A 14,373-nucleotide genomic window follows, 5' to 3' on the forward strand; every position below is an offset into this window, starting at 1 on the left:
AGTATATACATATATATAAAACCTCTTCCTAATTCTAATGTCTTTCAGATTCCATCTTAATATATAGTAAAGTGAGTTTTGTTTCCTATAAGAATGTGCAGTCCCAGGGTGGGATCAGAGTGGCTTTAGAAGAAAGTGAGACAGTTTGGAAGCATAAGGTCAATAGCCAGAGACTACGAACCACTTTGTACAGAAGAATAATTCCACCCCGGATACCTTCATCAACCTTTTTCAGTTTCATATTTGGAATGACCTCAGGGTTAGAGTAAAAAACAAACCACAGTGCTAAGACTTTCAAACTCTCCTCTGAGTTTTCTGTGATATTGTGGCCTGTTCCTCTGGGTTATGATTTGGTTAAATGTCTCTTGGTTCATTTGTGATCCTTTCCTTCTCCCCTTTTTTCTCTCGTGTGCTCCCAACAGCAAACATGGAAGGTATCATCACCATCATGGGCCTGAAGCCTGAGACAACTTATGCCATCCGACTGTCTGCTCTCAATGGAAAGGGATTGGGGGAGATCAGTGGGGTCTCCGAGTTCAAAACACAGCCAGTCCGTAAGTAAAGCCAGCTCACCCACTTCCCTCCCCACTGTTACACTTGCTGTCTTATGAGCAATAGCTACCCTGATTGGCAGTGAAGACCACAGCTGTTTCTTTTTCAGATCTCCCTGTTCATGGCGGCCCACCTCTCAATTCTCTGGCCCACATTGATTGTGGATGCACATCTTACTGTAATTTTCTCCCTCTCTCAAGGGAATGTTGTCATGTTAGCTAGTATAGTTTGTTTGAATGCCAGACAGGGAGGAAATCCAGCAGCATAGCAGTAAAACAAACAAACAAAAATTAAACAGCTCATCACATTGGGGTTTGCTAGTTATAACTTAACACATCACATGTATCTCAAATATCCTGCCATTTGAAGAGTGAACATAGTCACAATTAAATTTAAGTGCTATCCAGAAATTGTTCTTACCACCTGACTCCATCAGTTCTCAGGTTTTTGAAATACAACCTGGATACTAATTTGCCCCAAAAATAAACACCCTTGAGGCATATATGAACAAGGGCAAAAAAAAAGTGTCATGGCCAAATAAAAAAGATATGGTTGTATCCCCCTCTTGCTCCTTAATAGCTTCCCCTCCTGTACCTGACCATAAATAGTGGAATATAATTTAGTGCAATATTCCTTCCATTTAGCCTTCATCAAAGACTTAGGATCCCTAATTCTTCCTGGCTTCACTAAGTGTTTCCTTTTAGCATTTCCTTCTATTCGTTTCCCCAAGGGAATACAGAAAGAAAAACAAACAAACAAACCCATATACTATTCTTTTCCTCAACACCAAACATTTTCTCACTTTGCTATGGTAATATCCTACTGGAATAGTATCCTTTCCCTCACACAAAGACCCTTGCCTTGGAGGTCTCCCAAGCTCTGGAAATGTTCCTTGCCAATTGGACCTTTCTTGAATGGTCTCAGAGTTCCCAGGACACCCCCTCTGACTGCTATAATTAGAGAACACCCATTGGAATCTGTCAAGTCCTTTTCCTGTGAAGCCAGAAGTTACGTTAGATTGATACCTGAGACTGCAGAAGTAATCAACCTCATCCCTGCACAGTAATAGAAAGCCTGCCATATCTTCTTTCTGCAAGAATTGTATCTTTAGCTGGATTTCCACTGAACACAGATATGAGTTTGATTTCCAGCTCCATGCACTCTGCCAATTCTATTCATCTCTTTTACATCTTTTATTTTTTTTCCCCTTGGGTCTGTCTTTTGTCTTTTCTTTTCTTCTGTGTTCCATCCGTGGGAAATTGCAGACACCCCTCCTTCACGTAAGTGCCTCTTCATACCTCTCTGCCTGTTTCCATAGTATTATGTTAACATATGTTTGTCATAGTTTTTAATTTAGCTCGAAACTTCATTTTTTGCCCTGTAGGAACTGAAGTAGATTATATTGTCCAGGTCCTAACAAAACTGACACTAGTGTAGCCATCGTGTTCCTGTTAATGTGACTGTCTTGGTTATACCAGGAGGCTAACAATTCCCATTTTAGAGCATGCAGTATTTTAATGTGTATTTTTTTTTTGCTCGTGAGTTTCTCTATGGCAAAAATCACTGCTTACCTGCCGTGTGTTGCAGAAGGATGTCTTAAAATATAAGGAATAACCAAATAGCATATCTTTACCCTTTCTAATGTTAGTTAATTGTCCAGAAAAGAGAACACAGTTTTTTCTTCTCTCTTGCCCTGTCCTGGTATGTCACCCAAAGGTCATAGCGATCTGGGGAGATTTCCATGTTCACTTGTAGGAGAGAAAAATGAACTTGTTGTGACATCATTTACTATAGACCATCTCATGGCAGCCAAGAGGCATCAACTCAAGGTAATAGAAATCCAGTTGGAAGAGAAGCTGCTTATGCAACACCTGGATTTGTAAAGGTGTAATTGTCTGCATACAGCCCTGACTTTATGGGCATGGTGTATTACAGAACATAAGATACGGGGACAGCATTATGAAAGTGGTTATTTAGGAATTTGGACTGTCAGCTCCAAATAATTTTATTCTCTGGTTTCTAGTCATCCCAGGACTTTCTGCTGTGCAATAAATGGCCATCAGTGTTTTACAATCTAGGTAGCACTGGTCAACCAGGAATGAAAGGCCATCCCTATTAATGCTGTGAGATTTAAGTAGAGAACACATAGGGTGACAAGGGAAGAGAAAGGCATCCTATTCTTCAAGATGCCAGAATTATAATGAAAACCTTGAGGAGGGAAATCTGTAATGTAGATAAACCCACTCTTGCTCTCTAGGTTGAGTTTACCCTTTCTATAGAAGCAGAATGCCAGAGAGTAGAGGAAGGAAGTTCAGTACAAAACTATACCAAAGGAAATACCGTCAAAAAACACCTCGAGCTCTGGTGCTAAAGCTAGTGCTCCTAAAGATTTCAGACCAGTCTGTCTTCATTTATTCCAAAGTATTGCAGCAACAGCAAAAACTCAGTAGCAAGTGTGAATGTCCTCAGATTTCTAGTGAATGTTAAATTCACTCTCTCATCAGGGTGGATCCTAAGACAAAGAGATATGAAAGAAGCCAGAGTGGAAGAGAAGGAGGTGTCAAATTTGACTGACAATGGTTGTAGATTGGTATTTTATTCTATTAGTGGGTCTAAGAGCAACTTTTGGGGGACAGAGAGAGAGGGAGGGAGGGAGGCAGACAGCAACCATCTTTCCTAAATAGACAGGTGAGTTGGCTGTTCCTAAAATGAAATTCCTAGGTTTCATCTTCTTGGCTGAATGCTGGCTCAGATATGTCAAAAAAGGAGTAAGACCTTCTTCTGAATCACTAGTTCAGTAGTTCATGGCTTAATACCAAATCACTTACTGTGTCTGATTTTCCATCTTAAACAAAAATGCCAACCAAAATTAGTCCAGTTCTTGATTAAGTGAAACTCTTAAATAACTTACTAAATTTTAAAAGACTCTTAAATAAAAAGGAGAGACATTTAAATTCTTAGTTTTTCTAGTGGGTTGAAAATGGATCATTGATAGCTCAAGTCTTCAAAAATCTGATTTAGAAAATGTTGGGGTCAGCTGCCCAGTCCATGTTGACCATGAAATTGATGAGGCAGCAGGAATTAAATATCTTTTAGATTCAGGGCCATTAGCTGAGTAATAAAAGTGGATCTCCCTCAATCATATCTTAAAATTATGGCTAAAGAGTTAAAAGGAAAACTGCAAGAGTCACAGTCATAGAGATAAGAGAATGCTTTTTCATGTCAGCAGAGCAAGGAGTGGCCTGAAGAGGGGCAGAGTGGAAAAAAGGAGATATATCTGAAAAACAGGACTAAAGATGTGCTTTAGGGAGGTGTCTTACCTTTCACACTCAGCTTAGGAGAAAACTTAACCCCTGGAATATTCTGCTGCCATCCACACTTATCTTGAAGAAGAATAAATTAGACAAGTAATTGTTCCCCTAACTGTAATGAAACCCTACATATTTTTTCTAGGAGGGAGTAATGAATTTCAGTAATGGCTGAACCATACTGAATTCAGTTCTTTTGGAAAACAAGAGGGTTGTGTGAGCTAGTGTGAGCAAAATCATATATGCATAGGCCATCTTTAGAAGATGGTGAGGCGCTCACAAGGAGCCCACTTCACTAATGACTTTAATATAGAACACTAACCCAGATTACAGCACTGGCATACCTGTCCTCCAAAGGATAAAGTAAAAACAGATACAGATGCATAATTCCTTTCTACAGTAAAGGTATTAGTCTCTGGCAGGACCCAAGCCTCAGGATTTTTCTGAGAGAAAAAAGTGGGGTCTAACATCTTGACTAGGGTCCAATTTTCTGTCTGATACCTCAGAATTCAGTAGGTTAGGAGATGTTCTATTAAAGCCAGTGCTGTGTGAGCTTGGGCAAATATTTTAATCTCTCTGGCCTCATTTTCCTAATCTGTGAAATGATGGAGTTGGACATTATGACCAACTCTAAATCTATAACCCTTTTGCATTTTCGTGTCTCATGAGAAAATATTGATTTCAAATGTCTTTGCTATTCATAAGATGACCTGGCCACACAAATAACTTTTTTGAGTATGAGGGACTAGGGTTTGAATCACAGATTTGTCACTCTTGTGACCTTGAGCCAATCACTTGGAACAGAAGACTTTTAAAGTCTCCAGCTTTAATTCTACGTTCTTCAGCAAGGTGACTGATTTTGGCTTCTCTGTTGTAATCCTCTGTTCCATTACCATGAGAAAGTAATGAAGCTTCTGCAGGATACCGGTAAATCAAATTTACCAGGGCCACAAATACTTAAACAAGACCCATCCTCCTCCTGAAATACCAGTTTACTAGACATTTCTTACCTGTGGGGGGAAGAAGGGGTGGTCATTCCAAACACTTAAATAAAGCGTTGGCTTTGGGAGTGGGCCTCATTTTGTGAGTACTGTTTGTGTTTTGTGTTTAGCAAGTATCTGTGTGCCAACAAATTCTTTCTAGATTGAAAGCACATGATCCAGCCTTGATTAAGAAGAGGCTAATTACTTTTTTGGAGTTGCAAAGAGAAAGCAGGACTAAAGAGATGGTGTTAAAATTTGTCAATAAGTCTTCCCCCATGATTGAGTCACTAACCTTTAGAATTTAATTGCCTGGATACTACCTCATCACTTGCTGCTATGCTAAGGACCAAAACAGGAAAAATGGTTTCCTATAATGGAGATGGAGATCCAGGATGACTGTAATTTAGTGTTTTCTCTTTACATGGTACCCTCAAGATTGCATGGTTTTAAATAAGAACAAAATGCGGAGCAAGGTGTTGTGGTAAAAGCACATAAAAATCTAGCATGTCGCCTAAGTCAAGCATTTAGGCAATTATCTCAGTAATTGAAGCCAAAATTTTTACTTTTGCCTGAGTTTTCTAAATCTCAAATTCCACACTGTGGTAATTGTTTTTCTTATTTTGATTTGAATGGATTTTTAATTTCATGGTTGAGGTGCCCACCTCTGGAAGTACAATGAAGACCAAATCATGAGTTTCTTGATCTAATCAAAGCAGTGAGATGTGTTGGTTATATGTTAATGGGCCTTTCCTTCTACCTGGTCCAAGTTGAAACCCAGTTTCCAGAGTGAGCTCAGCCACTTGTTATTTTGTGGGACATCCTTTACATATTCAGCATTGAAATGTGGAAGCTACTGAACACTGCTCACATTAAAAAACAAAACAAAAAAAAAAAAAACCACAAGGTTGATTGTCTTTCCTCCCACCTTTCTCAACCTTCTTTTTCTATGGGAAAGTTTAGGGAAATATCTTTTAGATCACAAGTCATATACCCCATGGCGATTCAAGTATTCAAAGTTTGGCATGGGGATGTTTATTAAGAGAGTGGGGAGGTGGAGGTATGTGTGTACACCTAAGTGGTCCATTGTCAATGATTCCATTAAAAAATAAACATTAGGGGCAGCTAGGTGGCGCAGTGGACAGAGCACTGGCCCTGGAGTCAGGAGGACCTGAGTTCAAATTTGTCCTCAGACACTTGACACTTACTAGCTATGTGACCCTGGGCAAGTCACTTAACCCCATTGCCTAGCCAAAAATAAAGAAATAAAATAAATAGGCATTAAATGTCTACCAGTTGATGATAAAAAAAAAAAATTAAATAGCTTAACTTTTTCAAATGCTATATCAGTCAAATCCTTAAATGTAAAGGAAGGAAACCTATAGTTCAGTTCAGTAGGAATGTAAGACCTGACCCCGAACAAGGAACCAAATTGTTGAAAACTTGTTTCCCCTTAACCCTACCTATCCTAGACTGGCTTTGAAGTAATTTTCTGTACGCCTCCCTCCCCCTCAACCCGATATTGTTACAGTGACAGCTGCTCCTATGAAGTTGGCTTCTTGTTTAGGTGAATTCTTATGGCCCCAGCAGATGTTCCCAAATGAAACCTCTTACCTAAGTGACAGGATCTGGCACCCTCATGGTTTTCTGGTTTAAAGACGGTGAGACTGTGGCCCTCGCTTTTTGTTGTTACTAGCTTTATTTTCCTGCACATCCTTATTCTTTTCCCCTCCCTAGCTCATTCTGGCATCCCTGGGTTTTGCCTTTCTGGCTTCCATACTGTAGCTGTGTATTCTGGTGAAATGACATCCCTTTTTTACCTTCATCTCTCTTTCTGTAGTGACTCCTGCTAGTCCTTCCTTCCATGCTACATTGTCTGCCTCAGACAGTGAGTATCGTTTTCCCCCATCCGTCTCTCTGCATGTTGCTTTCCACCAGCTGCAGAATAGTCTGCCTCATGTAATCTCCTTAGCCAGGTAATGATTCAACTCAGTTGGTATCTGGATGGTAGATACCACAAGTTGGGCTGGAGGGAAACAAACCTCGTGACAAAGAGGAATCAGGCTTCTCCGAGTCACAGGAAATGAGCTTTCTCAGGAAGAGAGTAATTAAAATGCACTGCTCTGTGCAGGAAGCCCTTGCACTGTTTCTAACACCACCACTGTATTGTAGTATTTAGCATATCCTCAGTGGAGTAAGGCCAGAACTGACATGTGGAGGAGAAACTTGGCCTAATACTTCCTCCCCTCCCCAAAAAATAGCCAAGAAAAACGTGTACTGAGGTGTAGGGGGGAGAGGAAGAACAGAAAAAAAAATCATTTGGGGGTGGCTTTTTTATACAGTATTTTAATTAACATTGTTGGGTACAGAATTTAAAAGTAGATAATGAGTCAAAAAGGTTTTGTCTTACCTAAAAATGCATCTATTCTCAGTAATATTTGTGTCAGTGGCGTAGGAGAGGAGAACCTGGCCTCGTGTTTGAACACAGTTGTGCCTGGCAATAAGGTTACTTAGAAATAAGTCACCCCAGTTACTTTCTGTGTGCATCAGTTTCCTCTTCTGTAAAATGGGAGTAACGGCTCCTTCCTGAGTTATGCTGTGGTGGTAATGGTTGAGTCTAAAGATTTCAAACCCCATTTTGCCTACCCTGAGCTGAGTTCCAATAGACCTATCAATAGTATTTCCTAGTCACTCGAGCTGAGCCTTGCCCATCTCTGATTCCACTGCATCTTATGATCATGATTGCTTTCGTTCAGCTACTCTTGAGAGCATGGGAATCAAGGGCAGACTGCTCTGCTAACTTTAGAGCTCCCACCACGGTGATTTCTGAAGTGTCACCTCGGGCAAAAGCAGAAGTTAGCAGACCATTAGGGTAGGTACACAATAATGGTAGTGTCCTGGTACCACTGCAGAAGGCCACAGATGTGCCAGGGAAGGGGCCACCATTTGACTGTTAGAAACTGGCTCGTCTGCTACCGTGTAGGGGGCTTAGGAACGGGAAGACAATGGAGGGCTTGCTTTGGAACCCCTCTTCCCTTCTCACCTTGGTCTAGGTACAGATGGCCTCCAGGCCAGATGTGGCCCTGAGGACCTAGAAGGCCACATTTGGACTTGAGGTCGCAGGTGCCCCACCCCTGGCTAGGTTCATCCCACCACCTCACACTTTCTTCTTATCACTTCCAGGCCTTTTCATTAAAATACCTAAATAATTTCCATTAAAAAAAAAATACCCATTCAACATTTATAAATCCTTCCCTGTGGAGAAGAAAGAAAAATTATCCTTAACTGTCACCATCTTTACCTTGTTACAATACCTTTAAACACATAACACACACACACATATATGCATATGTAAACAAATCTATAATTTATCTCCATGCTTTGCTTCACCTTTCTATGTCCTATCTATCCTTCATGTTCCCATAGCAACCTGGCCTTCTCCTGCCCTTCCAGCTGAACCAACTAGTGAGTACGCAAAATAGCTGCTCTCAACCAGACCTCTGAGTGTCACTTGACAGAGAGCAGACCCCACCCCAATTTACTCATTCATTAAGCAGCAAGTTATAACTGCATGAAGACTCTAAGCCTGGCATGGTCACCTAAGCATGCTGCTCTGTCTCCTTTGTCAAGGGGGCAAACACTCCTTAAGCAAGGAATGCATGGATTGATCATTACAAGGATGTCCTGTCTATGAAATGTCAATTCCATGTTTACTGTCAGGCTGAACAGAGGAAGGGCCCAAGAGAAGGGATGAGATAAAAGAAGAGCACCTCCTGGGGTGTTTTCTCCCCAAAACAAGTGCAAAATGTTTTTAAAATGAGAGGGAAGGAAGGAAGCATCGGGGAGAAATGAGATCTTGTGGAAAGTGACGTGAGAATCGGGACGGAGCGAGGAATAGCTGCTTTCTGGTGACATGTTGTCTCTTTGTGTCCAGGGCATGGGAACAGAGCTCGGAAGGAGCCTCACATTGGTCAGGAGAAATATTTCGTCTCCTCTTGAGCTTTCATATTATTTACCATCACAAAGATCACGAGCTACTTGGACGTCCAGAGGACAAGTAGAAATAACTCTATATTCATATTTACAGAAGAACAGTATTTTATGTCCTCCTCCTCATCGTCATTATAGCTAGCATTTGAAGTATATATAAATTATAGAGGCAACTGGGCCATAGTAGATAAAATGCTGGACTTGGAGTCAAGAAGAGCTGAGTTCAAATCCAGCCTCTGACGTTCACTAGCTAAGTAACTAACCTCCAGTAAGTCTCTAAAGAAATTCCCCTAAGGCTTATCTTAGTAAGTAAGATGTAGATATCTTAGTAGATAGATGGATCATAATGTATCTTAGTACCATGAATTCCCCACACTTTAAAAAACCTTTTTGTATTTGCATACACAGATCATATCCCTTAACTTTCAGCTGAGCTTTTAGTAGGGACTAAGTCTTACTGGTGATGTTCTATTCCAAGCTCATATTTATTCATAATGACATGATAAAAGGATCCTGGATGTTGAGGACGTAGGTTCCTTGACAGGATAGCATGGGTGTGCATTGCAGTGAATAAGCTATAAGAAAAATAGCAGACCTGTGGTTTTAAAAATTAACTGTGAATGTGGAGTGAAATTAAACCATATTCATTCTTATATGACTATATGTTTTATGCTTGAGTGTGAAAAGCCAAAAAAATTAGAGGTATAAAGCACGTATCTTTCCCTCTCCTCACCCTCAAGATTTCCATTCCATGTGAACAGAGAATAAGAAGATTTCTGTGGTTTGATGTGTTGCATGAAATTGTTCCTTTTCTGCTCAAGAACATGGCTTACGGCCTCCTTTCTCAGCATTTTCCTTGTGTGTGCACTACACAGAATTTTAATTCCTGATGCTTTTGAAGTAGAAATGTTTCATTTTGCTAGAGAGCAGAGCAGAGAGTAGCAATGAGTGTGTGTGTGTGTGTGTGTGTGTGTGTGTGTGTGTGTGTGTGTTTATATCTCTGCTGAATTCAGGCTATGGCTTTTTGCATTTGGGTAAAGAATACAACTAACAGAGCCTTCATTTCTTACAGCAAAGGATTTTGTTCCTGTCCTTTTCTAATTTGAGTTCAATATGTGTGTCTGTCATGAAGTAATAGAAGTCTAGATGTTACACTTGAGTTTGTACAAGTTGTTTTACATATTACATACTGAATCATTTTAGGTTAAATGTTTTCTCCTTAGAAGAAAAGAAATGCACCCAGATTTTCCTTTTAGAAGGAATGCCTTGATTTTATTTGCTGCTTTTCCTTCATTTTAGGGGGAAGGGAGAAGTTCAAATCATCCTTTTCTGTTCTAAGATAAATATTTGTAGTATCAAGACTTTGTATGAATGTAACCTTCCTCGTTTTTATGTTTTATAGCAACTTGACCCGCAGAATTGTAACTCCTGGTAGACATTGTACCAAAATAAAGAGATCACAGCTTAACATGATGATAGCCACTGGTGGGAAGACAAATTTAAAAACAAACAAACAACAGGAAGTTATTAGGAATGAAGAGAAGGATACTTGTAGGCAAACATAGAAGAAAATGGGATTTGAGAATAGATAAGCTATTTTCTGTTGCTTTTTTTATATATACTTTGGTACCTTTTATAATTAGTAGTTACCCAAATGAAAGAAGATGACACAAATAGTTTGATGTACCCTCCTCCAGTCCTCTAATGTGATTTGAATTTTCAGGACAGTCTTACTGTGTATTCTAATAAGTCCTGGCTCCTGAGAACCAGGGAATGAATGGAACTATCTTCTTCAGCTCAGAGACCCTCAGAGTCACAGAATATTGGAGTAGGGAGCAGACCTAGGTCTGTGGCAACCATTCATACTGGACTTCCCTAAAAAGTCTTGATTTCAAAGTAAAGAAAGAGTGCTTTTAAGGATACTATTTCATTGGAATACCTTTTATCAGACCATGTTGGGAAATATGGTCACTATGCCTATGTCTTTACTCAAGTCTCCTCTTTTGATCTAAATTAAAAATGGTAGTATGCTACTTACCAAGAATTCTATCCTAGACTGCCTAACTCCCCACCCACTTGGATACTTCTCTTCCATGGCCATCACATTACAAAATAAAATTGCAAAAACTGTCCATGGCCTGTATATGCTGAAGGGAATTGAGGCTTGAAATGTGTTTGGAAATGTCAGCTTCACTTCATAAGCAGAACATAGTGGAATGTGGATAAATTCAGCCAAGGGCAACTATCCATTCCCTTCATCCTCCATATTATAAATATTGAATTGGGAACTTGACAACATAGCCATTCATCTAAAAACATATATCAAACATTTTATCTACAGTCACATGTATTTGTTTAAATAAATTCTCAGCCAACTCAGTTGAGCTGAGGGTAAAATTTCTGCTTTACAGAGTACACAAGAACAATGCATTTTTGTCTTACTAGCCTTTCACAGTGAGTGTTGACAGAAGCTGTAGTTTGAACCCTTGAGGAAGAACCCACTCCCTTCTTTCCACTTCATTTTATGTCTGATGTGGGTCTTGGAACCTAGGATCTTAGGATTATAAGTGAGAAACATGTATATTAGTTGTCTGTATACAAAGAAGACAGTCACAAAATTGTTTCTTTAAAAAAAGCATGGAAGGGCCTTCATCTCTATACTAAACTATGAAGGCCAACCAAAAGAATGACCAGTGATTGCTAGAGTAGAAGGAAGTATAAATAGAAAAGAAAGAAATGGATGTCTTTTCAGCAGAGATGAAAAGGTGAAAGGGATCAGTCAAGAAGGATTTATTAAACATTTACTGTATGCCAGACGCTGTGCTGAGCACTATAGATACAAAGAAAAGCCCTGGCAATAAAGCTAGTGGATAATAAAAAGGAAAAAAAAATCTGACAAAGAACAAAGATTTAAAGGGCTTTACTTATTGATAAAACCCAATATGTTTAGCCATGTGTTCCTGGTGCATTAACTTTCACAAATGCAGTGCAGTGAAAAGAACACTGGCTTGGTCAGATGACTGAGTCAGATGAGCTGGGTTCAAATCTTGCGATGACTGATTACTATACATATGACTTTGGACAAATCACTTAGCACACAGTACAATGAGAGAGGGGATGAGATTAGATGTACTCAGAAGTGCCTTCCAGCCTTAAAGCTTTTGATCTAACACTTTTCTATGATCCCGTGATCTAACCTATGGAGCTCATGGAGTATGGCCTATCCGCCATCTTGGGAGCAAAGAGTGAACCAAGGGTACTTTAAAAACCATTTAGAATTCTAAGCAAAGCTTCCCCTCCTTACTTCAGGCCTGTTCCTGGTTCTCCAAGCATACCATCCGTTATCACCAAGGTAAAATTAAACATTCTTCTTCCCCATTCTCCACTTGAATCAAGAGAAATGTAAACCACTTCTTAAAAGGTTTTGAGTTCCCCTCTCCCAAACTGATAAATAATGAATGGTCCCCATGACTGTTTCTTCTCCAGGATGTTGAGGATGCTGCTGAAATCTCTGAATAATGTCTTGCTTCTCTCTTTTCCTTTAACAGTCTCCTGGAATGCCTCTTGACATCCGTACCCTGGTGGGAATACATCTCTCCATCCCAATAAAAGTTCACTCGCTCTTCCTTGATGTGGTGTCCATAAGCAGTGTTTCTGCTGTGCCTAACCCCTAGTGATGTCCTTAACCATTAACGCTTTCCATAGTTTTACAGTTTTCTTCTCTTTCCAGGCAATTTTTACTGTCTTTCTGGATGTATATGATATATGCTGCTGATTTAATTTGGTTTCCCCTTTTATTCAGTGTGTGATTTTTGTGGTTGATTTTTCCCTGCCCATTGTTTACATCAGTTTTTTAATTTTTTTGTATTTTCCATGTGACCTCCTCTACTTTCCTTTCAACCAAATCATGTACGTGCGTATCATGTGACTTTGTCATGTGGCTTGCATGGTGCTGACGATGTCGTCCACGGTGGTGAACAGAAGGTAAAATTCTTTGTTCTGATTCGTGGAATATAAACCTGGGACCAGACCCTCACCACTGGGGGCCTGGGGATGGTCACTCTCTCAAATTCCCCAAAGATGGCATCATCCCTGCCCTCAATCTGCATGCAGAATTCAGAATTTCTCCTTGCTGCCATGATGCCTTTGGCTTACACCCTATTCCAGTGAATTTGGATACCATCAACTCCTACTCACGGTAGGGCAGGTATAACCCACAACCTAGAACCCAAGCTTGAGTGACCCCACTTCTGGAATAAAAAGATCTCCACCAAGCGAGTCAGTCTTAACAAGCATTTATTAAGCCCTTACAGTGTCCCAGGCACATAGTAAAAAGCTCTTACTTTCACTACCTGGTTTCATATCCATAATTTTATTATTATTCTCTTCATCATCATCATCATCATTGTTTCTGTCTGGAGGTACTAAAAGATCAGGTATTACTTTAAAAGTAACTACATTTGTGCATTTTTTTTTGTTGAAAATTGAAAATCGACCTCATATCAGCAGGAAATTTTAGGAAATGGCAGTACAGCACTGGAAAGAGCCCTGGATTTGGGTCCCAACCCTGGCTCTATTTCTACCTCCAAGACTATATGAAAGCCACATTACCTCTTTAGGTTTTCATTTCCTCATTTGTAAAATTAAAAGGTTGGACTAGATGACCTCTGAGGGCCCTTACACCTCAAACTCCCCTGATCCAAAAGAGGACTTTGTCTAGGACGGAAAGAATGATTTGAGCATGAAACACATGCAGATTAAATTCTGGCTCTTTTTTTTTTAATTTTCTAAAACATCTTAAGATATAAGTATAGGGAATTCAAAGCAACTTGATTGTCCCTCTGGAGGTATCACTTTTCAAAAGTGTGCCTCTCCTAGGCAGAGAAAAGAATTAGCCTAGCCCACTTAGCAGTTACCTTTAGTGGAGATCTCTGTCTAACCAAGAAGCAAATGATTTAACCAGATATCACAGGAAATAAAAGGACAGCCTGATGAAGCTTTGAGCAGCCACAAGATAATCAGTTGATATTGTTACGATAGCAGCCTTATTAAACATTTTCAGTAGAAACGCCAAAAGAAAGAAGAAGAAAAATCTCCCCCCATTGCTTTCCCTGGCATTCACCAATTTCAGACCTGCCCTGAAGATCCACAGGTGTTTCCATCCCTCTCTGTGTCTACAGAGTCTTTGCCTTGAACAGCAACTTGGGAAGCAAGTTGCCTGGGTGTGTCACCAAAAGAAAACTAACACAAATAACCCCCAGCATTGCTGCATGCATGAAAGTGGTCCCTGTTTGACCTCACTTCTCTGAGAGCTGATTGGGCGACATCTGCAAGGAACAAAAGCATGGACATCATGTCTCACGTGGTCTTTGTTCCTGTTTTGTTTTGTTGTGCTGTGTTTTGTATTCCCTGTGTGTTACAAAACTCTCCATTGTGTTTTTTCCTGTGATGGCTTCAGCTTTGTAGACATAGTGAATGTATTGTCCAAATAGTGTAAGACTTTGCCCTAATTTGATCCCATTTACAAGATTCCTGACTGGGTG

The 14,373-nt window shown here is 40.0% G+C and overlaps 1 protein-coding gene across 1 annotated transcript in view; it reads left to right on the forward strand.

Moving 5' to 3' along the window:
- The window catches only part of NCAM1 (neural cell adhesion molecule 1), a 449,248-nt gene that overhangs the window by 400,172 nt on the left and 34,703 nt on the right, over positions 1-14,373 (forward strand). The window contains 1 exon segment of the mRNA XM_078156859.1: positions 423-554. Within this exon segment, the coding sequence (XP_078012985.1) occupies positions 423-554 (132 nt within the window).

This window comes from Phascolarctos cinereus, unplaced genomic scaffold (genome assembly GCF_003287225.1).
Source record: "Phascolarctos cinereus isolate Bilbo 61053 unplaced genomic scaffold, phaCin_HiC Scaffold_726;HRSCAF=1367, whole genome shotgun sequence".
NCBI classification, from domain to species: Eukaryota; Metazoa; Chordata; class Mammalia; order Diprotodontia; family Phascolarctidae; genus Phascolarctos; species Phascolarctos cinereus.